Source organism: Lissotriton vulgaris, chromosome 3_1 (genome assembly GCF_964263255.1).
Source record: "Lissotriton vulgaris chromosome 3_1, aLisVul1.2, whole genome shotgun sequence".
NCBI lineage: Eukaryota > Metazoa > Chordata > Amphibia > Caudata > Salamandridae > Lissotriton > Lissotriton vulgaris.
The window spans coordinates 772,574,445-772,599,714 of NC_141689.1; the positions used below are offsets into that span (position 1 = coordinate 772,574,445).

Here is a 25,270-nt window from a genome sequence, read left to right on the forward strand (position 1 = left end):
GGGAGCACACACAGCCGCACCCGAGCACTTCACAGGTCATTTAAAGACCATTTACATGTTAATGCGACCTTGCTGTCTTTCGCCGCTTCTAAGAGCTCTTGCAGCTCCACTCTGCATGTTGCCCACATCGTGCCGCGGCGCCCCTGGCAAGTGATAACGGCGCACCAGGGCGCCGCGGCGCACAGTTTGGGAACCACGGACGTAGGAGGAATAGGACAAGCCTGAGTAAAGGAGCAAAATGCAGGTGTACATTAACAAACAGTACTCATAGCAAAATTAATTTGTTGATGAAAATAAATATATTTTATATACAAAGCTCACCGCTACATTAAAATAAAAACTGCAGACTGGATAATGTTCCATAGCTTTGAAAGGGGTCATTTGCTGCTGTTGCTGCTCCTTTTTACCATGGCCTCTCTGATTTGGCGGTCCAGTTCGGATATTATACGATCTTCATGCGTGTACACGCCGGTTCTTAACAAGGTGTCCCTCTCCTCGATTAGTCGAGTGAGATATTCATCCAGGGCTTCGTTCCCGAGAGGCAGATCCTCCATTTTACCATCTGAAGCATCCCTGGTGTCTTGGGAAGGCTTTTTGTCTTCTTGCTGCTTCAACCTGACATATTACACATAAAAAAAGCTCAGAATGTTACATTGTTTTTTAAAGGGCAGAAAACATACATTGCTATCAAACACTGCAGAGGCATAAAGTGAATAAAATGCAAAGATAAGGGTAATTAAAGTAACTTTAAGGCAATGTTAGGTTTGCTCAGCACAATTTTCACCTAAACTTCTTTGTGTTGTAAGGATGAAACTACATAGCGGACAATAACAAAGGACACAACATTTTTAGAAAAGAAGGAGGGAACGCTTAAAGGAGCATACTACTTTCTCCTGGCCGCATAAGTACTTTTGGGCAACACAGTTTTGCGGAGCATTGTCCCATGACTGCTGACCTTCACCAAGCTGAATACTATCTTTTAGCCACAGGACTCCATTACACTCCTCTAGTTCCCTCCATGATCAGTGATAATTATTTTGAAGGCCATTACTGATCTGTAACACTATTTTCTAACTGTATACCATACAACCCAGTTACTCTAGGCATGGAGCATGCTACTCCTTCCACTCACAAGACGGCTGCCTCACCAAGTAGGTCACTTTCTCCCAGAGGAGAGTCAGTAGGCAATCAAAATAAATGGCAATAAAAGAAACCAGTATTTCCAACAAAGTCTCTTTTACCAATAACTTTGGAAGATTTAGTAGCCAAACTCAATGTAAAACCATTTGTGGTTGAAACAAACACCACATTGCAGAGGACTGAGGAAACAGAACAATGAATAAGCAATGATCAAGATGTGGCAAATAAAGTAGAGGCTTTGTCTAAGGAAGTTTCTCTTCTTAGGCTACAAATAGAAGACTTCGTAAATCAAAATTGATAGAATAATCAAAGAATTTATGGAATTTCTGGGGGAATAGAGGGCTAAGACATGGTCTCCTTTCTAAAAGGTAATATTCCCAAGAGAGTGGGTCTGAAAGAATGTGATGAACTAAACATACAGCGAGCTCAGTGTTTGGGTCCCAGACTTTCATCAACCTCTCCTTCAGCTTGATCTCGTGTTATTATCGATTTCTTCCTAAAATATTCTGACCTTATGAAAGTTTCATTAGCAGCTAAACAAGGAAAACAAATGTTATGGCCAGGCCAAAGGGTCTTCTTTGCCCAGGATGTGGCCAGGGTGACGGCAAATAGGCAGAAGGGATTTCCCGCTCTACGTACAGCTCTCAGATCCATAAATGCTCATTATAGATTTGTCAATCCTTGTTATTTCAAGATTATCTACAAAGAAATATCTATAACTTTTGAATTTCCTGATGAGCGCAAAAGGTTTATTCACTTTAACAGGGAGATGAAATGGATCTAGTGAAAACCTGAACTTTCACTTATCTATAGGCCTGTAGTTCACCTCTTCCTACTGTGTGATGACTTGCTGTTTTTTATATAATATCCCAAATTTTTCATGGCTCCTTAGCAGTATGGTTTCTCTGTCTCTTCAGGAAATGTGTTTATCGGTATGAATTTGTGTCCATCATGTTGCTTATCGTTCCGCTTTCATCTTGCTGGTTTTGCTTAGACAGGGTCTCTCCTTTGTTCGGAAGTGTTTTTGTTATCCTTAGGGGACATGTTATTTCTTCCTTTTATCTTCTCACACTGCAGCTCCAGGGGCCATGTCTTTGGCTATCTGTTGTCTTTGCACTTCTCTGTCACTCAAATTTAATGTTGCTTTTTATGTCCTTATTTCAGTATTTTGGTTTAAGCTCTTTTGCTTTGTAACATTTCCTTTGCTTTCACCTCAGTATGTGCCATTTTCTTTCCTTCTTATTTTCCCGCTATTTATAGCTATGCCTTACTGTTTGATTCTGTTAAAGGTTGTGCGTTTGGAGTTTTTGGTGCCCATTTCTACCGTTTATGTTTTTCTATAGTTGTGTATTTTTTCATTATCATATGTAGAAATGACAAAAAATATTCAGATTGTTTTTTATGGAACGTTAAAGGGTTACATAACACAATAGAAAGACCAAGAATTCTTAGGAATCTCTCGTGAATGAAATATCTTATTGCCTTACTAGAGGAAACTCATATTCTGGAGAAAGATCTGAACTCTCTTAAAAAACAATGGGTGGGGCAAGTCTTTTGTTCTTAAGCAAACAATCATAACAATGGGCTTATCATTTAAGTGAATAAATCTTTAAATCCCATAATTGAGAAGGAAGTTGATTGGATGGCAAATAGCTTCTCCTCCCACTCATTATAAATAATATACAATTATCTCAATTAAACATTTATGGTCCTACTGGGGTAGATGTTAATTTTTGGAAACAGTTCACTATGCTTTCGTAATGTTCAGTTGATAATTTAATTGTTGGAGGAGACGTGGACCCATTTTTAGATAGAAGTTCTATGGTCAAATATCCTCCTAACAAAATGCAAAAAGCTTTGAAAAACACTATGCTCTGTAGGAGGCTAGCTGATGCATGGAGAGATTTTAATCCAGAGGGTTTGGAATACACTTTCTATTCACCTGCATTTCAAATCTAGGATTGATTATGTTTTCTTGACAAACAACATACTTCGCTCCTTAGTTAAAGCAGACTTGGGCCTATTTTGATTTTAAACCATGCACCAGTTAGAGTAGATTTGGATTTAGTGCCTGTTGTCTCTTGATCAAATAGATGGTGTTTCAATCATAGCTTGTTATCTGACAACATTTTTGTGGAAAAGTTTGAATTGTTTCAAAAATATTTTTTTGATGCCAATATTAGTTCAGAAATTGGTTTTGAAACTGTGTGGGATGCTTTTAAAGCAACTGCCCGAGGTTTGATTATGGACTATATTGCCATCAAAAAAAAGCAGGGTTCATAAAGAATCCTCCATTTTATTAAATTCTATTAAAAAGCTAGAGCATGGATATTATACCTCAAGTCAAAACACCACATTTATACGTAACATTCAGGCAAAATTGGAATACAATAAATGATCTATTGAAAATGCATCTCAAACGTTGATAAAAAATAATGCTGATCATCCCCTCACCAAAGACTCCCTCACCGCCAAAGTCAACCTCCACAGGGGAATGAAGCCCGTCGCTGAATGGATGAAGGACAGCAGGCTGAAGCTTAACTCTGACAAGACGTAGGTCCTCATCCTCGGCTCCACCCACTCAGCCTGGAATGACCCCTTGTGGCCTACCTCCCTGGGAACAGCTCCAGCACCCACTGACCACGCACGCAACCTAGGGGTCATCCTCGACTCCGCCCTCTCCATGACCGACCAGGCCAACACAGTCTCCGCATCCTGCTGCAACACCCTCCGAATTCTCAGCAGGAGCTCAAGTGGATCCCCTCCGAAACAAGAAAAACCGTCACCCAAGCCCTCATCACCAGCAGGCTGTACTACGGAAATGCACTCTATACAGGAACAACAACCAAGCTTCTGAGACGGTTGCAACGCATCCAGAACACCTCGGCATGATTGATCTTCGACATCCCCCGACGCAGCCACATCTCCCCCCACCTGAGAGACCTACACTGGCTCCCCATTAACAGGAGGATAACCTTCAAACTCCACACCCACAAAGCCCTACACAACGCTGGACCAGCATACCTCAACAGACGCCTCAGCTTCTACACCCCCACCAGCAGCCTCCTCTCAGCCAGCCTCGCCCTCGCTACGGTCCCCTGCACCCTTAAAACATCCGCCGGCGGCATATTCTTCTCCCACCTTGCCACCAAGACCTGGAACACCCTCCCCACCAACCTACGACAGACCCAAGACCTACTGGCCTTCAGAAGACTTCTCAAGACCTGGCTCTTTGATCAGTAGCAGCCCCCACCCCACTTAACACGAGCCTTGAGACCCTCACGGGTATGTAGTGCACTTCACGAATTCCCTGATTGATTGATTGATTGAATCAAAGCTGGCAAGCTTTTGGCTAAATATTTGAAAGCAAGGAAGCCCAGGTCAAAAATTGATATGATTCAGGACCATTCTCAAACTTAGGAGTGTTTTTGCGTGCTTTATCACCAGTTATATACACCCGAGCATTCCACTTCTGAGGAGGCATTGGACAACATTTATAATTCCATTACTAGATCTCCGGATCAATCTATGAACCTTTCTCATCCATGAAATTAAAGCTGCTATGTCCAAATTACCTAAGGAAAAGGCTCCTGACCCAGATGGTTTCTCTGTTGAATTTTACTCACACTTTTCCCATATCTTAATTTAGCATTTATTTTCATTTCATTTTTTTCTTTCCAGAAACGAAGCCTGTGGTTCCTTCATGGGAACAATGCTCCGCCTTATTCCTAAAAAAAAGATAAAGACTTAACCAAATGTGGCAATGCTAATTTCTCTTATTAATCTAGGCTACGGGAAATGTGTGAACATTTCAGCCCTATGTGTAAACGACTACATCACAGATTTGATTAGCATAGAGCTGTTAGGCTTTGGAAAAGGTAAATATATTCTGATTAATTCTCAAACATTTTTGGACATTATTCACCTTGCTTCACAAAGTAATTTTTCCATTTAGGACATCACTTCAGATGCGGAAAAGACGTTGAATTGTGTAAACTGGGACTTTACGTTACACGCCTTACAGTGGCTTGGGTTTGGTCCTGATATCTTGAAACTTACTGATCTGGTTTATGTCTCTCCTACTACTTCGATTTTTGTTAATGGATTATAGTCCTCATTTTTAAATTTACTTATAGGCAAGGCTCTCCATTATCCCCACTATAATTGATTTTATCCTTAGAGCCTTTTTTTAGAAACCCTTTGTAGATCCTCTTCATTTCAGGGCCATGAAAATGGGAAAATAAAAGTTTAATTCACTGCATACACTGATAATATTTTATTGTATGTTTTGGAGCGCAACACTTCCATTCCAGCCTTCTTTAAGCTACTGAAAGAATGTTCCATGGTTTTTGGAAATAAATGAAATATTGATGTCAGAAGTCATACCATTAAATAAATATTTTTTTAAAGAAATGTTCAGTGATTCCGGATTTACATGGAACTCCACGGCCATCAAACGTTTAGGGAGTCATTATTCCAATTCCAAAAAGGACACAACTCATCCTAAATCATATGCTGTCCAAAACAAAACATCCACCTTGTCTGAGCAATGGTCACCTTTCTTTCTTTCATGGTGGGGCAGATTTGACACTAATAAAATGATGAAGCTCCCAAACAGTAGTTTTTATCTATCAATGCTTCGAGTTAAACTTCATCAGCAGTGTTTAAAAAGCATTACGTTTGCTCACAAGATTGTTCTGCAAAAAAAGAGGGCACATAAATCTCTCTCAGAGATAAGGAAACCTAAAGATTTTTTGGTGGGAATTTTCCTGACTTTTTCACATATCATTCTGCTTTTGCTTTGAAATAAATTTGGCCTTTGTTGTCTAAGGAAGATGGTGCTCCTTTCACGGGGTGGGGTCTTTTGGCAGAATTGTGTATTTCTCCATTTAATTTCCAACATGCGGTCTTCATAGCACAACAATCCACATCTTTCTCTTCTCCTGCTCTCCGCAATTCAATTGTTTTAATCAAATCGATTATTTCCAACTCTTCCATTAATAACAGGCACTTTTAAAATCCCCTATTTGGCACAATAAACACACAAAATAATCAAATTGAACAATTATCAGGGGGAATTGGATTGCTGAGGGAATTGTATACGTGCATCAAGAACGGTGTGGAATTTAATAAAAAATCTATTTGCCCATGGGTCAGGTTGTTTCATAAATCTACTTGTCCTTTAAAAAAATCCGCTTGTCCCTTTGGTGCCATGTAGTGCAGCGACAAATGACGGCAACAATATCATTATGTAAGCTCTCTGATAATGCCAGAGCTCATACTTTGAATACTAGCAATTCCCTTATGTTCCTGCCTTTGCACAGATCTACATACTGGGGCTCGAGGTAGCGGGAAGCAATAGATTCAGGACTGGGCTGCCTTTCTAAATCCGAGCAAACGTACTAACTTACAAGTTTTAGGGGTTTTCACTAGTTCTCTCATGCTGAGAATGGCTGGAAATGTATTCCTGACAAGGGCAGAAGCAACATTTGCTCCAGGGTTATGAAAAAAGTGGTTGGAGGGAAAGTGAACTTGTGAACGCTCAAATGATTTTCGTATGGGCAAATCTATACATGCATATTTGCTTGTGCAAAAATGCAGTTCACAAATATTTTCTAGGAGTAAGATTTCTAGGCCTACTTCCGTAAATTCTTGTTAATTAATGAAAGCTGTAAATCTACACTAATGCAAGGACATATATATACCATGGGGGTACTTTTGTGGCTTTCTTTAAGACTTGGGCCCCTAATTTGGTCAAGTGTTAACCAAGACCTTTTATTTGTATTCAAATTCGATCTCTATCTATCAACTGGCTTCACTGTGAGTGACAGAATTCTGCTGTTTCACAAGGAGCATATAGGCACACAAAGTAGTTTTGTTTAGTGCTAGGAACTACTGTGGCAATGTATGCTTTTTGTGACTCAAAAATATTTTATTTTTTTGCTTATGTTGGTTAGAATGGTGAGGACCCAGTAGCTCCCACAACAATAAAGTTTTACAAAAACCAAGTCAAAACAAGGCATGCAATGACAAAACCAAAAGACTGAACACAGATGTAAGACCTATTGGTTTTGTCGATGCTTGTTTATTTTCATGTTTCCCGTAATCTTCTTCAAACTGCTTGCACTGATTTTCCATTATGAGTATTTTTTGGAAATATTAGCATGCATCAACAAATTTGACTAAATGATGCTTCAAAGAAATGGTAGCTAAATGTTCATAATAGTTGAGGGAAACATTTTTTTTCTAGTTGCATTGTTTTGTGAACATTTTATTTTGAAAGCAAAGAACCATCAATCTTTCTTTCAAGCTTCTGAAAATATATGCATCTAAACAGAGTGCATTTTGGGAGCATTATATGTAGCCTCACATTGTTGAACTTTGCAAATGTGTGTACACGTTTTTATACTGGGACCACTGTCAGCAGAGCAGTCCGAGTTTATATTTCCTTAGAGCGCTCACACTAATAATAAAGGTTCTGAATTAATGAACCATGAATACAAATTCAAACAGTACTAACTTTTGGATAGAAATATTACATCAACTGCAGACCGAGCCCTTCCCTGATCCATAATGGTAGTTCTTCAGATATTTGGAAAAATAATTTTACAGTTGAAAATTTGTAGAATTACTTTTTGCCATTCAAATAATTAAATCTAGCCGGAAAGATGCCACAAGAGTCTCTTTCTCTAGATGGTGGAACATGCTTTGCCACAATCCTACTCAATATAGAAAACGTAAAGAATCAACCAAGAATTTAATTTAAAAAGATTTACTCTGGCTACCATTTACTACGTATTTATCTGATCATCACGTTCCAGTCTCTGATGCAAATGTTATTTTCCAGCCTTCATGATTCCTAAAGTTTATTGTTCATCCAGCTAGTATTTTTATTGCAATGTTTATATTATGGCAAAGATTGCTGTAATCTCATGATACTCTTTTCGTAAGGCTCTAAAAGTATACCTCCTATCGTTTTTTATCTTAGCTATCTCTTCTGTCTTTTCCTTTCCCTTTAGAATCTTTCACTTTTTCTACCCTTTTTACCAGTGGAAAAAAAAGCCATACAAACGCTATGTTTTAATGAGGACTTTAACTGTATATTCTATATTTTCTCTTTAAAGCATTTGTAATAGATTTACTTACTAATTAGGCAATTTGTATAAAAATGCTATTCTTCGTGTGATTATTATTGTTATTGTATAGTCCTCTGTTATCATAATATTGAAATAAAGTGTTTTTCGAACTATAATATGGCGCGGACTGAGTACAGAAAACCCTGGTGCTGCAGTGGGTGAGAGAAAACTTTGGTCCTTGAAGCCTGCAAGAGTGCTTTCATTAGAAGGCCTCAGTATGACTTGCCTGCTTTCTGGGCCCTTCCCAGCCACCAACATGCAATGTATGTAGATGGATGCAGAGAGGTTTTCATGATTGAAGCAGGCACTCTCTCTGACTAGGTTATAAAAAGTGTCTAAAGTGAAAAAGAGCTGATGGACAGAAGTATGATGCACAGACTGTGAGAGGTGTTTAGTCACTTGGCACAGGCCAACATTTTCAATCTCTTTGTTCCTGACAAAAACATTCTTCAGTTGCACAGCTATAAAATTGTAAGATAAAACTGAGAAAAGTGGAGGCCACTTGGAAGAAGTAAATTGTGATCACCGGCCACAACAGACTGCAGCTGTCCCTTTGGGAGGAAAGCATTTGAATAATTTCAGACTGCAAAACATGACGATATCCAGCTGGTAATGGAAAGCCATGGATGAATGTGCCTCCAAAACGTAGCATTCAATGCTTCTTCAATATACGTAATCAGCATCTGAAGTGTACATTACATCCACCAACGCAAAACAACGTTATGAGATTAAGGATCACCCGATTAAAAACATTATTAATTTATTGTGCAGCCAAGGAAAGTCTGAACTAAAGAGATCGGGACAGACCAGAAGAATGCAACAGGCACTATTAACTACTATTAATTTCTTTAATTGACTTACACATTTCGCATTATGTATTCTCGTTTAAGGTAAACAAGGGTAACTCTAGTGCTTCATTCCAAATTCCCGAAGACGTGTGCTGGAAATCAGTGGGTTCAGCCAAAACAGTAATTGAACAATCACCTCATCTTGAACTGTTCATTAATTCATGAACAGATCCTGGTCATTTTGCTTATGTCCGTAATTTCATGTGCAATTTTACAGCCTTTATAGCAAGCTTTGCTTCCCCCTTTTCTATCCTCCTTCCTTGTAATTTGGCAGACACATATCACTCATCTACTGTCTTGACAGGATTTTTGGCTCTATTTCGGAGTGATGAAGACTTTAAGCTTGCTCACATCCATCATCTGTATTCTTACCTTGTGTTGGCTCTTTTAAGCCCTTTTTCCAGACCTATCAATCAATCAATCAATGACACTTGTAAAGCGCGCTACATACCCGTAGGGTCTCAAGGCGCTGGGGGGGGGGGGGGGGGGGGGGGGGGCGCTACTGCTCGAACAGCCAGGTCTTCAGCTTCTTCCTGAAGGAGAGGTGGTCTTGGGTCAGGCGCAGGTCGGTCGGCAGGGAGTTCCAGGTCTTGGCAGCCAGGTAGGAGAAGGACCTTCCTCCTGTAGTCGCTCTTCGGATGCGGGGGACGGCGGCGAGGGCGTGGTTGGCTGATCGGAGGTGGCGTTTGGGAGCGTAGAAGTTGACTCGGCTGTTGAGGTAACTCGGGCCTTGGTCGTGTAGGGCTTTGTGTGCGTGGGTGAGGAGGCGGAAGGTGATTCTTTTGTTGACGGGGAGCCAGTGAAGGTCTTTCAGATGTCCGGAGATGTGACTGGTTCGTGGGATGTCGAGGATGAGTCTGGCTGAGGCGTTCTGGATCCGCTGGAGTCTCTTCTGGAGCTTGGCGGTGGTACCGGCGTAGAGGGCGTTGCCGTAGTCCAGTCGGCTGGTGACGAGGGCCTGGGTGACGATCTTCCTGGTCTCGGTGGGGATCCACCAGAAGATCTTCCGTAGCATGCGTAGGATGTTGAAGCACGCCAAGGAGACGTTGTTGACTTGCCTGGTCATGGAGAGGGAGGAGTCCAGGATGAAGCCCAGGTTGCGTGCATGGTCTGTCGGTTTGGGTGCGGTGCCCAGGGCGGGAGGCCACCAGGAGTCGTCCCAGGCGGAGGGTGAGGGGCCCAGGATGAGGACCTCCGTCTTGTCCGAGTTCAGTTTCAGGCGGCTGGTCGTCATCCACTCGGCTACCTCTTTCATCCCTTCGTGCAGGTTGGCTCTGGCGGCGGTGGGGTCGTTGGTCAGGGAGAGGATCAGCTGGGTGTCGTCGGCGTAGGAGATTATGCTGAGGTTGTGTTTGCGTACGATGGGCGCGAGGGGGCTCATGTTGACGTTGAAGAGGGTGGGGCTCAGAGATGATCCTTGAGGGACGCCACAGATGACTTCGGAGGCCTCTGACTTGTACGGTGGTAGGCGGACTCTCTGTGTTCTTCCTAGAAGAGGATAGCTGCTTTATATGATGATAGATCCCTTATTCTTGACTCTAATCCATCTATTGCCTTTGACATAATTATGTGTCCTTTCATTATCCTGCCTATAGTAGAGGGTGGATCCTGTGGTCCTGACTTTATATTACACATTGGTATGGTTTGTGTAGGTACTCTGACAGAGCTAAGGGTTATTTCATCCTTCTCAGGCCTACAAGGCCCAGAACTAGAGAGACTCCATTTTGCTTTCTGTCCCTGCAGAGCTGAGATGCTTGAAGGGGAAAGGTAATATTTTGGTTTTGAGCTGTTGTTCGTCCTAAGCGAACCGGAGAGAACCGACCAGAGCTGAATCTAATCAAGAAGTGTCCCTGGGCTCAGGTCTCTAGACGAAACAAGCAGCTGATCACTGAGAGAGCGTCTAGAGCAAGGAGCCAGGTGCATGGACCTGGTGGGAGGAGGCTACTGGCTGGAGCTTTCCACTAGAGGAGAGGATTCCATATTAGCGAATTGCAGGAGAGGAGGAGTGGTCAGTTTGGTTCTTGAAGAGTGGAGAGTAGGATGTTTGCTGGAGCTGCAGAGTACAGTTCAGTTCTATTGGTTTTCTGGAATGGAGAAAGAAGGCAGATGATTGCTGAAGCTGGAGAGAGCAGTCATATGAACAAAGCTGGAACTTTCAGCTGGGGGCTGCCAGTTTATCAGAATGCATTAAAGCAGATGGAGGAGTTGAGGCTGTCAGCTGAAGCAGTTGAGCCAGAGGCGTGAAGCTGTGGTGACGGAGGGAGAGACAGAGAGCCCTGATCCTACCAGAGAGAGAGAGAAATATTCCTTCTAATAAGTGAGGTAGTCTAAACTAGTCCGCTTTACACTTACACCTTAATCTTGTCTTTATTCCCTAGGCTATTGTATGTCTAATCCCTTTTCTTTCAGCGGTGTGTTACAGTTCCTGTTAGTTACAGAGACCCCGCAGATAACCTTGTCCCTGTTATATGTCTAATCCTTTTCTTTCAGCGGTGTGCAGTCTATTTATAGTTCCTGTTAGTTACAGAGACCCCGCAGATCTGTGTATGAATCCTTTTCTATTGTTATTGTAATAAAGATACCCCAGTTCTTAGTGAACCAGTGTGCATGTGTTGTTCTTATGATAGAGAGCGTTTAAATCAGGAAATAACTCTTGCATACAGTGTGTGTCTCTTGTTCTTAAAGCACAGGTAACCTTTCCTTCTAGTCAGGTGTTACAGCCAGAACAGATGCTGCCCCTGATCCGGTAAGTAGCCACTGAATAATTAGGGAGAGAGAGGAGCCCTTGGGCTAGAGGAACATTAGTATACTAAGTGATTCGGCCATCCCATAATATTATTGTAGTAGCAAACCTTTAGTGAATAGTGAGAGAGACTTCCCAACATAGAGAGAGAGATAGAGCTGAAGGTATTCATAGGAAAGTGATCGTCGTTGTGTAGCGGCGTTAGTGAGAGCACTGATTGTGGTCAGTGTGTATACCCACATGATTGTGGCTTGAGAGAGCACCGGGGGGATACGGTGTGTAATGAGATCGCCTCTAGGGAAAGTGGCGTTCGTGAGAGCACGGATTGTGGTCAGTATGTATACCCACAAGATTGTGGCTTGTGTATGTATGAAATATAGAGAGCACTAGGGCTGCAGCCTAGTGTGTAGACACGCCGGATTGCGTGTCGAGTGAGCACTGATGGTGATCAGTGTGTAATGGTAAATAATCAGAACTTCCCCAGGGTATATTAGTCTGGACCCATGTGGTCACGAGACTATGAGGTATGAGTGTGGTGTAGGGCATGGACGTCCTTAGTAATCAGTGAGTATTCCTAGTAATCCCTATAGATTTAGTGGTGTTTCGAATGATATGAGCTTGTATATTGCGAGTTCCCCATCCTCAGGTAGGTACCCAGGTGCCTGGATAGATGGGTCCTGAGGAGGGAGGTGGTTACGTTTTGGCCAGATTGGTGTTGCTCTGGTGAGCTGGTTCTATCTGGTCTGAGAATCTGGTCATAACATCTACCTAGAAGGAAACTTTATTTTTTCTCATAAATATTTCTGTCAATTTTTACACATATCTAGGGGCAGTCCCAAAAATTACTTGGCGGTGCACAGGTTAGCTGTTTGAAACCGCATATTTAATATGTTTAGGTTTAATTTCATAAAGGCCGCAAATGCCCTTGGGCGTCATGGGGCTGGTAAGAAGTCTTAGTTTATGGAAAAGTTAGATTGAGGAAAGCCAGGTTTTAATCCCTTTACTAAAATTAATTAAGTTGGACTCCGTTTTTAAACTCATGGGTAGCTTGTTCCACATTTTTCCAGGGGATAGTATAATTATAATAATAATAGTGTGACTTATAAAGCGCATAGCCAATTCAAAACGAAGTGTTCCAATGCTGAAGGTCCAGCTCCTGTAGGTCGCACATGCATTGGTTACTGTTGAATCAGCTCAGCCTGAACAACCAGGTTTTTACATTTTTCCGGAAGAGGAATTCCAAAGGGACCTGACTGACAGCGGGAGAGAGTTCCAGATTTTAGGAGCTAGATAGCTGAAGGATCTACCGCCAATGTACACTCTTAACGTTTGGGATGCTAGCTAGCATGGCATCAGGAGATCTGAAGTACCTAAGTGGAACATAAGGTTTGATAAGAGAATGCAAGTACTGTGGTCCTTATTCACAAAAACCTTGCAGCAACAGCACAAGGTTTTGAAAGAGCGTCTCTGCTGCAGTGGAAGCCAGTGCAGCTTGGAGAGTGACCCCCCATGGTGGTGTGTTGGGGAGATTCAGCAGAAGGAGCACCACCACATTTTGCACTTGGAGTCTCTTCAAACGGGTCTGTGACACACCTAGCAACAACAGTGCAGTAGTCCATCCTAGACATGATTAAGGCCTGGACACAGTTTTATTTGCAAATTCTGTCTGAAGCAGACCATTTTTTCCGGGACTTTAGAATTCGAAGCATTTCCCTGTGAGAGCCATGATTTTGCTGTCATAGGACAGCTTCTTGTCAAACCAAATACCAAGGTTTTTAACCCTTGGTCTGGGGCAAGGTGCGGTACCAAGAGTTACAGGCCACCAGGCAGTCGACCAGATGTTAGGTTGATTATCAAGGATCAAAATCTATTCCCACCTCAAACAGCCCTTTTAAACTTTGGAACCCTTGAATTCTTAGATAAGGCAGAGCACACTGTTCTACTGGGAACATACCAGCCAAACCTTGACTTCGGATAGCCCGGTCCTAAGTCTGGCAGTGCTTTATGAGCCACACAGCAAGCCATAGAAGCAACCCGTTTTTTACTGGCAGCCAGTGTAGATTGACAATTGCCTAAGAGGCGGACTGGAATTTAGCGATGTTTAACAAAAGCGAGGCAGGGGCATTTAGTAAGAATTAGAGTTTATTCAACAATCGCTGTTATAGACCAACATACAGAGTATTGCAGTGATCAATTCTAGATAATAAAAGGGCAACTATTACAGGTCTCTTGTTCGAAAAAAAATACAAGGAAATATTTTCCTTAAGGTTTTCAGAAGATTGAAACATGTCGAAGTAACTTGGCTGATATGGATTGTAAAAGTTAGCTTGTCATCATAACAGATTTCGAGATTTTTACCATTCCTAAATGAACAGGGCAGATTACCAAGATCCGGAGGCCACCACATGGGGGACCAGAATGAGGTATCGTGGGCAAATAAAAACCTTAGTTTTACCTATATTAAGTTTATTCATCAATTTATTCACCTCCTGCATACAATTGCGGAATCGTTTGGCTACCGCAAGCACATCGGTGGAAATGGAGTACACTATCTGGGTGTCATCAGCATAGGAAACTATAGAGAACCCAAAGGAGTGCATTATCTTTGCCAGAGTGGTAACATACACATTAAACTGAGCTGAGTCCTTTGGAACCGGAAACACGGGACAGAGAAGGACTTGGAGATGAAATTACCAAGAGCAACTGATGTTTCTCGACCGGCTAGAAAAGATCATAACAGTCAGAGAATTATCACTGACTCCTATACTCTCCAAACTGGCCAGCAGTACTTGTGATTGACAGTGTGCTTAGCTAACGACAAGTCTTAAAGAACGAGGGCAGCTTTGCCACCGTTGTCAGTTATATCTCTAATTTCCTCAGTAGCTCACATCAAAGCGGAATCCATGTTGTAAAATGTGCCAGAGGGGAGGTGAAGTGGATGGTTCTATGGCTCAATGTCAAAAGGTGTTACCAGGCATAGATACTACTGTACATTTGAAACTTGTGTGAATGACCCCAATATTGTCTCGATTGGTCACAGTTGGTTTTTTAGTTACATGTGCATTGTGATTTTAATAGTGCCCTGAATTTGGAATGATAGGAGTCCATCCTAAAAGATTCAGGTGCCACAAGCTTTCCAATCGCGGACAAGAGGGACTTGGAGAGTGATGTATGTGGAAATTGAAGGATACACTGGAGCATAAAGAAGCAGCTATCAATGATTCATGTGGAAGGGTCCACATTAATCTGTAATATTGGATAACGCAACACAAAACCATCTGTTTCAATAAAGAGGAAAACACTCATAGTGCAAGGTAAAGCACTCCTCTGTGTCTATGAAACAACTAAATAATTAGTCCATTTAGAAAGTGTGAAAAATTAGAATCTCTTTCAAAATAAATAAAAGAATTACCAAAGGTGTCATTTGGTATCCCTACTCAATTTTTCTACAGAATGCCTGAACACTAGGGGCCTCATTACGATGTCAGTCGGAAAGCATTCGACCGACCGACTCCTTGTGGAAATGGTTTCCGACCGACACTGGTTCGGGGAGTCCGATCGACCGATTTCGATGGTTCCATACACCGTTCGGTCAGACTCCCATTGACTCCAATGGGAGTCTGTGTTCCGACCGACAACACAGACTCCCATTGAAAAAAGGGGTGGGTGCGGAAAACCTTTCACCCTGTGGCGGGCAGTAACAGGGGGAAAGGCACACTGTACATGGTTGGGAACAGGGGACTCATGGGTACCCTCACGGGTCCCCACTGGAGGCCCCAGGTGAAGGGAGGCCTACTACGGGCCCCAAAAGTCGGTTTCCGACAGCCGATCCATGTCATGATCCTAGTCGGATCGGCTGTCGGAATCAGACATGGTAATTGGTCGGTTGAAACGTGGTCCATAGAGCTCTGCGATTCGACTCAGACTCTCCGAAAGTCGGTCAGAACCGATACGGAATGACCAACTGACTACCTTGTATCGTAATCGGTCAGTCGGAAATGTTTCAGAGTTGGTCGGAAACTTGGCTTTCCCACACGGGTTGGGTCAAACCGAATGGCATTTGGAGCCTTTCCGAGCGACATTGTAATTAGGCCCTAAATAATACGACAAGAGGGTATTTTTCAATTCAAGTTAAATGTTGAAAGATAAAAGAGTACTTTAGACTGCTGTATAAGATGCCCCAGAAATCTATGTTTAAGGGTTTACAAAAAAAGCATTTTCTTAAATGTTGACCAAGAGGTGGAGTTCGCTGAGAAGCCAGATGTGAGACACTGTTGACGGCTCAAATAATAATTATAAGTATCACAATTATTTGGTTCAATAAATGGCCAAACACCTTACACAACAAATATATTGCTGAATTCCACCTTTATTCTGGGCTGTAAAGTACCAAATATACCCAAGACAAAAGACAAGATACCACAGCTGTAGATACGGAGAATCTTCAAGGCAACATTTTACATCTAGGCAAAAGCAAATAACCTGGAAATATCCGGACTCAAATGTCGCTCACTCAATCTAACTACTCTTGTTCTCTACAGTTGGAAATGTCCCCACCACCAGCATAAAGGCAACCAAACAAAACATAAGACCAAAGAACATATGCTTTTAGGGACAGCTACTTCTACATGTCTGATGAAGAGGAAGTGAGGTGTAATGCCAGTCAGCACTTGCATGGGTCTCCTGCAGAAAGATAACTCATTTGAAAGCAAATAAAAACATTTAAAAACTGCAATGCAGGTGGTGTACTAAACACAAACTGTAATAAGCAACTAAAAACTAAATCCCAGAACGTGCACAGGCACTGAACAAAGTCTACCGTTCATACAGCTTATTATCATCTATCAAGTTTCCTGGAAGAAACGATCAAAGAGACCTCCCATTAACCCCTTCAATGCTCATGACGGAACGGTTCCGTCATGAGCATCGGTTGAGCTGTGCTCATGACGGAACCGTTCCGTCATTAGCCCGTTGGCTCATTAGAACCTTCAGCACAGCGCAAAAATTCGCGCCGCGCTGAAGGTGTTAAATAACCGTTCTTCCTAATCAGTCTTAACTTTGATTTCTGCTACATCAATTTTCACATTCTTCTGTTGCGCACAAATGAAAAAAGCAAATCAGCAAGTCCAGGAGGAGCAACCTTCATGGACAGTAGCTACTCTTGATAGAAAAAGGGATTCTAGGCGACAGACACTGGTAATCAAATTTTGGTAGGAAAATGGGCTCATCTGAGATAACCAACTTACTTCAGGGAATTCAGACAGAAATGTTTGCAACTAAGGATAACATTCTCCTGTTGAAATAATTATTTGCTGAAAACAACAACTGACAGTCCAAGAAAAGTGGAACTGGATGAACAGATATCTAGGCAAATGAAACTGAAAATACTTTGTTCAAGCAAAGGTGGAGTCACACTCATTTTCTTTACGATAACCTGTCCTGCTAGGGGTGAAGAGCTCATAAATAGAAAGTAAGCATACAGCACAGAAAGGGGGCTTCACAAAGAATTTTTATTTTTAAGAAGATAATATGAACTATTTATCCCCAAAGAACTTGATAAGTGCATTTTAAGAATGGACTGAGGATGAAATATTCCGAGCCAAAACTAATACCCGTGTGACTATCTTGAGGGATTGCCTTCCACAACCACTGTATATACTTTTAAACAAAGCAGAAAATGAACTTTAGACAATTGAGGAAAAATGAAGGACTGCTGAAAGAACTACTGATCTACTGGACTGCTACTCTGCTGCCCTGAAGACTGCATGCTCTACTGCCCTCCTGACTGGATGAGAAGGACTAGACCTCAAACATGTACCCAGGACCACCAGAGTGACTCCAAGGGCCAATTCTCTTGTAACCAGCCCCTGGACTCTGCAACTGCGAGTCCTACCCGGTCAATTGGTGCAACCCCAGACCTGAATCCTTGGAGGTAGGACTGAAGGTACTCTGCAAGCCCCTCTGTGGATCCAGCAGAACAGACGCATCCCCTCTGCTGCACATTACAAACCCTAGTGAAACTGCCACATCACCTCTGCTGCGTGGACCATTCCTGGCTCCAGGACTCCACATCACAGCCTTGCAGTTCTTTGGAACAGACGCATCTCCTCTGCTGTGGACCACATCCTCAACACTGGACTCTGCATAGCAAGCTCTTGTTGATCGGATTCTTGAAGATAATGTAGGATCTTGCGTTTCAGTCCTGCACCTCCTCGGAACGAACATTTTTCTCGGCTGTGTGATGCATCCTCGACGCTGGACTTCACACCGCAAGCCCTCGTCAATGGGATTCTAAACGACCATGCAGGACATCGCACTGCAGCCTTGTAGTTCCTCGGAACTGAGGTATTGCTTTGGCTGCGCAAGGCATCCTCGACACAGGATTACACAATGCTCTGCAACCAGTATTTTAGGTACTCTTGTTCAGCAGGCCTAAGTAAGTCCTTGTAGCCAGCTCCATCCTACGCACTTTGTTCTTTGTTACTGTCTGGTGAGACCAGATATCCACAGTTGGCGGTTTGTGCTTTTTGGTGCAATTTTCTTCTTTTTTTTAAATACACATTTTCAGTTCTGTTGATTGCATTTTTGTCATTTTGGTCTTGTTTTATTTATTGAAAACGTACTCTATTGTTCTAACCTGGTGTGGGATCCTTGTTGTGGTATGTTTTCACTGTGTTACAGTTGGAAGTGATGCACAAATACTTTAGATGTTGCCTCCGAGTAAAGCCTTACTGCTCTTTGCCAAGCTACCCAAGGTTTGAGCATAGGTTAAATTAGGGTTTGGCCGTGACTTTGCCCTGACAAGGTTTGTGGTTCCTGCTTGAGTAAGGTTACACCCCTCTCGACCAGCAACCCAATATCTTACACGTTCTGAACAACTTCAACACTTTTCTGGAAAAACTATGTGAACAGCCATGCCCCAATTAAAATAGCCAAAGCCTTCAGCCTGTGGTACTCTACCGACCGTGTGGACAATAAATGATCAATCTGCAGTGAGGAGAGAAAATGAAAGAAAAACAGGACTTCAGATGACCTCATGAGACGAAAGTGCCTCAGTCCTAGGATGCTTGTTTCCGGTCAAGGGAGGACCTGGCCTGGCAGTTCGAGCTGGACGGTTACGATTGGGCGCAGAGTCAAGACTGATTTGGATATGGCTGGGTTCAAACTAGGATGGCATGGGGAGCAAAACAACTATGGATTTAGGCCCAGATCTCTGTACTGGGGTGAATGTATGACATTGTTCTGCATTCTATCTATCAATTGTTCTTTTTGCATGTGTCACCCCGAGTGGGACGGGTATGCCCAGACATGGGTCCTGTGCTCTCCATGCCCCTGGAGTCAAGCTATCCTGGCTGATGAGGAGTGAAACCCCGAAACCGGTCCTTGGATGCTTATTTCCAGTACAAAACGCGGTTTAGCGATGTTGCAGCTTCAAAAATATGCATTTCAATAGTTTTCCAAATTTCCTCTCCTCTTAGAAATTTCAAAATTTTTATTACACTAAATTCTTTAGAGATGTTGCGGGAATTTTCGAAAATAACACAATTATGGGGTAAAAGAAGATACCTCTGACTCAGCAACTATCATGGAACATTTTTGGGGGAGGGGGAGGGGTGTGTGTGTGTCTGTATTATCTCGGATATGCAGGTAGACAGATTGTAATATGTTAATAATTACAACAGTTGAGATTACGATGCCAGTAAAAAGTAACATTCGAGAAATATATTCAGAAGTTTGAACTACAAGAGGTGAGAAAACACGAAGCTGGTGAGAAGGTATCTAAGCGACCTAGGGGTCATTACAGGGAAAATGTATTCTCCAATTGCATTCTTTTTTTTTGTTTAAATACTTTGCCGAACTAATTGTTTTCCTTCAATTCCAGTTACTGTACTGAACAAATCCCTTGGTGACACGGCATACTTTCTTAATCAGTGAATGCTGTCCATGCAATATCATTAGTCCTAAAAATAGTACATACAAATGCAGAAATGTTTTACCTATTTAGTTCATTTCGGATTTCTGATAGTTCTTGCCTCTCTGTTTTCACCACTTCCTTTTCCTCTGCAGCCAAATAACGCAGCCTCATTTGTTCCAGTTCTTGCTGCTGCTTCTTAAGGCGGGCCACAGCATTCTCTTGCTCCCGCTGCAATATAAGTAAATATCAGCAGAATTTTACCCATAGAATACTTTTCTAATTACTGTATTTCATTACCCAACCAGACAAAATTATATGAAAATGTTATGCAGGAGACATGTCAATGTAACACTCTAGACTCCATCATTTGAAAGAGGTATGCAACCCTCCTGAGTAAAAATAAAACATATTACATGTCCTTTTCATATCACTAAACTAAGCAAGACACTGGCAGACCACGTCTACATCCACTCGAGGGGCCTGTGCAATAAAGACAGACGTCAGAAATGAGGCGCATTTCCATACTACAGATTGGAAGAGAACAATGCCCCATTGACTCCAATCATTGCTATTCTCTCCCACGATCTTAGGAAACTAAAACTCTGTCCACACAGAGTGGGACCTGCTTACAACACCACTTCTGGACGAAATGGTCAGTGTTAGGATGTAATCATTGTATTTGCTTTGGTTATCAACTGTAAAATTACTTGCACGTTATTCTTAATGTGTGTTCTGTTCGGGAACTGGTTGCACTTCGATCTGGATCTGAAAAGACTTTTTAAAACAAGCACTGGCATCGCCACTAGGTCTCTCCTATACGAGAACTATTGGCTTTACCGATGTCTTTTAGCCATGTTGTACAGCAGCGTGGAAGCTGTTCAGCATAGCTAAAAGCTAGAGGCGAAGAGTAGAGTGGAGTGGCATGGCGTGGAGAGGCATGGCATGGAGAGGCATTGAGTGAAGAGGCGTGGAGCGGAGAGGCATGGAGCAGAGAGGCGTGGAGCAGAGAGGCGTGGAGCAGAGAGGCGTGGAGCAGAGAGGCGTGGAGCAGAGAGGCGTGGAGCAGAGAGGCGTGGAGCGGAGAGGCGTGGAGCGAAGAGGCGTGGAGCGGAGAGGCGTGGAGCGGAGAGGCGTGGAGCGGAGAGGCGTGGAGCGGAGAGGCGTGGAGCGGAGAGGCGTGGAGCGGAGAGGCGTAGAGCGGAGAGGCGTAGAGCGGAGAGGCGTAGAGCGGAGAGGCGTAGAGCGGAGAGGCGTGGAGCGGAGAGGCATAGAGCGGAGAGGTATAGAGCGGAGAGGTATAGAGCGGAGAGGCATAGAGCGGAGAGGCATAGAGCGGAGAGGCATAGAGCGGAGAGGCGTGGAGCGGAGAGGCGTGGAGCGGAGAGGCGTGGAGCGGAGAGGCGTGGAGCGGAGAGGCGTGGAGCGGAGAGGCGTGGAGCGGAGAGGCGTGGCGTGGAGCGGAGAGGCAGAGTGGAGAGGCAGAGTGGAGAGGCAGAGTGGAGAGGCAGAGTGGAGAGGCAGAGTGGAGAGGCAGAGTGGAGAGGCAGAGTGGAGAGGCAGAGTGGAGAGGCAGAGTGGAGAGGCAGAGTGGAGAGGCAGAGTGGAGAGGCAGAGTGGAGAGGCAGAGTGGAGAGGCAGAGTGGAGAGGCAGAGTGGAGAGGCATAGTGGAGAGGCATAGTGGAGAGGCATAGTGGAGTAGTGCAGGGTGGAGTAGTGCAGGGTGGAGTAGTGCAGGGTGGAGTAGTGCAGGGTGGAGTAGTGCAGGGTGGAGTAGTGCAGGGTGGAGTAGTGCAGGGTGGAGTAGTGCAGGGTGGAGTAGTGCAGGGTGGAGTAGTGTAGGGTAGGGTGGATTAGTGTAGAATGGAGTAGCGCAGTGGAGTAGAGTTGCATGGAGTGGTGTGACGTAGAATGGCACTGCTTAGATTAGAGTGGTGCAGAGTAAGGTGGAGAGGAGTAGACTGACAGAGTGAAACAGAGTGGAGTGGCGTAGAGTAGCATGAAGATAAGTTGAGTGGCATCGAGTGGAGTGACAGACTTGGGTGGAGTGGGGTAGAGCAGCATAGTATAGCGTAGAGTAGAGTGGTTTAGAGTGAGGTGGAGTAGATTGGTAAAGAGGGGAGAGGAGAGGCGTAAAACGGAATGGCGTGTCAGAGTGGAGTGGCATAGCGTGGCATTGTGTGTAGTGGAGCAGCGTGCTGCAGAGTGGAGCTGTGTGTCGTAGAATAGAGTGGCACAGAGTTGAGTAGAGTGGCCTAGAGTGGTGTAGAGTAGAGTCGAGTGGTGTAGAGTTTCGTAGACATGAGTGGTGTAGAGTAGAATGGAGTAGAGTGACAGAGTGGAGTGGCGCAAAATGGCATAGCATATAGTAGAGTGGAACAGAGAAGAGTGGTGTAGAGTGGAGTATCATGGAGTGGCATAAATTGAAATGGAGTACAGTGGCAGAGAGCGTTGTAGAGTGGAGTAGCAGAATAGCATGGAGAGGAGGGGAGTAGAGTAGAAAGGTTTAGAGTGGTATACACTAGGGTGGAGTAGCATAGAGTGGCATATGGTGGAGTAAAGTTGAGAAGAATGGCATAGAGAGACGTGGTGTGGTGCAGAGAGGTGTAGAGTAGAGTGGCATGGAGTAGATTGCTATAGAGTGGAGTAGCATACAGTGAGTGGCCTAGAGAGTTGAATGGAGTGCAGTAGAGTGGAGTAGCATACAGTAGGGTAGAGTGGCTAGAGACACCTAGAGTGGAATGGAGAGGTGGAGATTGGAATGGCTGAGTGGCATTGTGTAAAATCGAGTGGCATGTGGCGGCTTAGACTAGCATGGAGGAGTGGAGAAGAGGAGAAAGGTGTAGAGTGGCATACACTAAGGTGGAGTAGCATAGAGTGGCATAAGGTGGAGTCAGGTTGAGAAGAATGAAAGAGTGGCATGGAGTGGTGCAGAGTAGTGTAGAGTATAGTGGCGTGGAGTAGATTGCTATAGGGGGGACTGACAGAGTAAGTGGCATAGAGTGGGGTGGAGTTGAGTGGAGTGCAGTAGAGTGGTGTAGTATACAGTGGTACAGAGTAGAGTGGCTAGGGAGGAGTAGAGTGGAATGATGTGGTGGAGAGTTGCATGGAGTAGAACAGAGTAGACTGGCATAGATTGAGCAGAGTGGCACAGAGTTAACTGGAGTTGACAGAGTGGAATGGAGTGGCATGGACTACAGTGGCATGGAGTAAAAGGGCATAGTCGAGTCGTGTAAAATGGCACTGTGTGGAGTGCCACAAAGTGATATTGTGCAGAGTGGCGTAACATTGAGTGGCATGGAGTGGAGTGGCATAGAATGGAGTAGACTGCGATGGAGAGAGGTGGCGAAGAGTAGTAGAGTTGTGGGTGTAAGTAACTAAAGTGTTGATAGACATGGCAGAAAGGGTGAAATCAACATAAATAAGAAGGCTTATGCCTTTATTAAAAGTAGCAAAGTACATTATAAAATAATCAAGGTCACAAAAGAACCCCTTTGGGCTAATACACACTTTACACAACATTCATTCTCAACCGTGCAATGGCTATGGACATCAGGGATGCAGCAAAAAAGGAGAAATCTAAAAATATCTAGAAAATTAGACAAATGTATTCATAGTTAAAATACACCATATAATTCACAGTCTATCCAATGATGTGATCTTCATTAAAAACACACACATATCTATACATAAAACACATAAATGTACAGAAAAAATATATTATACAGAAAAAATTATATAAAAGAGTTGGCATCATAAAAGGAAAAACTAGTTCCTGTTACAAAGGAAAACCAATGAATCGTAGACAGATCAATTGTGACAACTATTCTTCCTTTTTAAAAATGCTGTAATTCAAAACAATTGTCACCATAGATGTAACACGGATTCATCTTAAAAGCATCAACGCGTTTCAGTGGGCACTAATTCTTGGCCAACACCTTCTTCTAGAAAATATTAATAAAAAATTACAAACAAGATCTGAAAGTACAATAAATATTTTTGGCCCGTTCATTTACGTTAACAGACCACAGCATCTTTTTTTGAAAAACATCATCCCTATGTCCACAACAACACCCACTAAAGATAAAAACTGTGAGGCAAACGCACACATCATCCAAAACAAAAATATCACACCTTTTAGCCTGAAGACAGGCTGAAGACAGTTTTACTCAGTGTTTTTTTTTTTCTTCTAGAATATGGTCATGGGGAGAATTACTTCCGGTGGTATATTCTGGAAAAGGTCGAAATTGGCAAGAGAGGTGGAAACATTCAGTCCAAAAGAAAGGCACAAGAACAGTGGTTTATCTCGCATCTCAATACTGTACGTAGGGGGTTGAACTCAAGGGAGGAGTAGAACCGCCTATTAGGGACAACATAGAATAAGAGTAGAGCTGTCCTATTTCCTATGGGAGAAAATGGGTAGGATGTAGAGTATAATTCTCTACTCTCATGACTTCTCTATTCCATGTAAAATCGTGATCTGCCCCCATTTTTAATTGACAGTGGTGAGATTGGTATTATCTCTGTTAAGGTAACTGTTTCGATTATGTGCTTCTATCTAGAACATGGAAGCTAATAATGAGCCAAAAATGGAGGGAGTGTAAGGGTAGAGATGGTGGTGCAAAGGTATTTTTAAACATTTAGGAGTAGTGAGTTCATCATCTCTGTTAAGTGACTTTTGGACTATGCACTTCTATCTATTACATATGGTTTTGCTGACAAGTGCAACCAATATGCGGATGGAGATGCATATGCAAAAACTCTCATACATTTATAAAGATGTAAGTGAAAATATTTCTTTGCAGAAAAAAAGGTTCTATATGTATGTTTAGGATCGGTCGTCCGTTCAATAAATGTCCATTTATTTTGAGTACCGTTGATTTTGAATTAGGGCTCTATATTTCATGCCTTGAAACAGTGCTGTGTATTGCGATACTAAATAAAGATTGTGGGATTGAACTGCACTTGCCCCAATCGTATACGGTTACGAACTAGAAACTGCATCCGGACTTTTCAAAAGAACTTCAAAGATGGCGGCCGTTTTAGCCCCGTTTTTGGACTGGACTCGTATGATATGGCGGCCGGACTGATTGTGGTTCCGTGCTAACGAGATATACCTAACCGAAAGAGGCAGTCCGCGCTTATATATTTAAAGCACGGTCAGCTGGCGCGAAAGTTTGATGCCAAGTGCTGGAGGTATTTTGCCCCGTACGGACGTAGGAACAAGGAACAGGTAGGCGTTATATAATTGGGCGTTAGGAGTTAAGATTACTATCTAGCAGTTAGCCGGTATATATATATATATTTTTTTTTTTTTAAATCGAGAGGTTTTAACATTCGCGTCTTTATGAAATTTTAGATTCTCGCCGAGGAATCCGGCATTTTTAACCCTAACGGACAAATACAGTGGGAGCCCGGGGGTTAATGAAGCAAAACCGCGTGTGCAAATAATTGGAACAACACAGGTACATTCTACACAGTGGATGAGGG

General features: G+C 43.0%; 1 protein-coding gene across 1 annotated transcript in view; it reads right to left on the bottom strand.

Moving 5' to 3' along the window:
- Nucleotides 1-276: 276 nt before the first annotated feature.
- CEP120 (centrosomal protein 120) overlaps nt 277-25,270 on the bottom strand; it is a 375,016-nt gene continuing 350,022 nt past the window's right edge. The window contains exons 19-20 of the mRNA XM_086961084.1: nt 19,865-20,010; nt 277-615 (exon numbers count right to left, since the gene is read on the bottom strand). Of these exons, the coding sequence (XP_086817210.1) occupies nt 378-615; nt 19,865-20,010 (384 nt within the window). The 3' untranslated portion in view covers nt 277-377. The remainder of the gene's footprint in view (nt 616-19,864; nt 20,011-25,270) is intronic.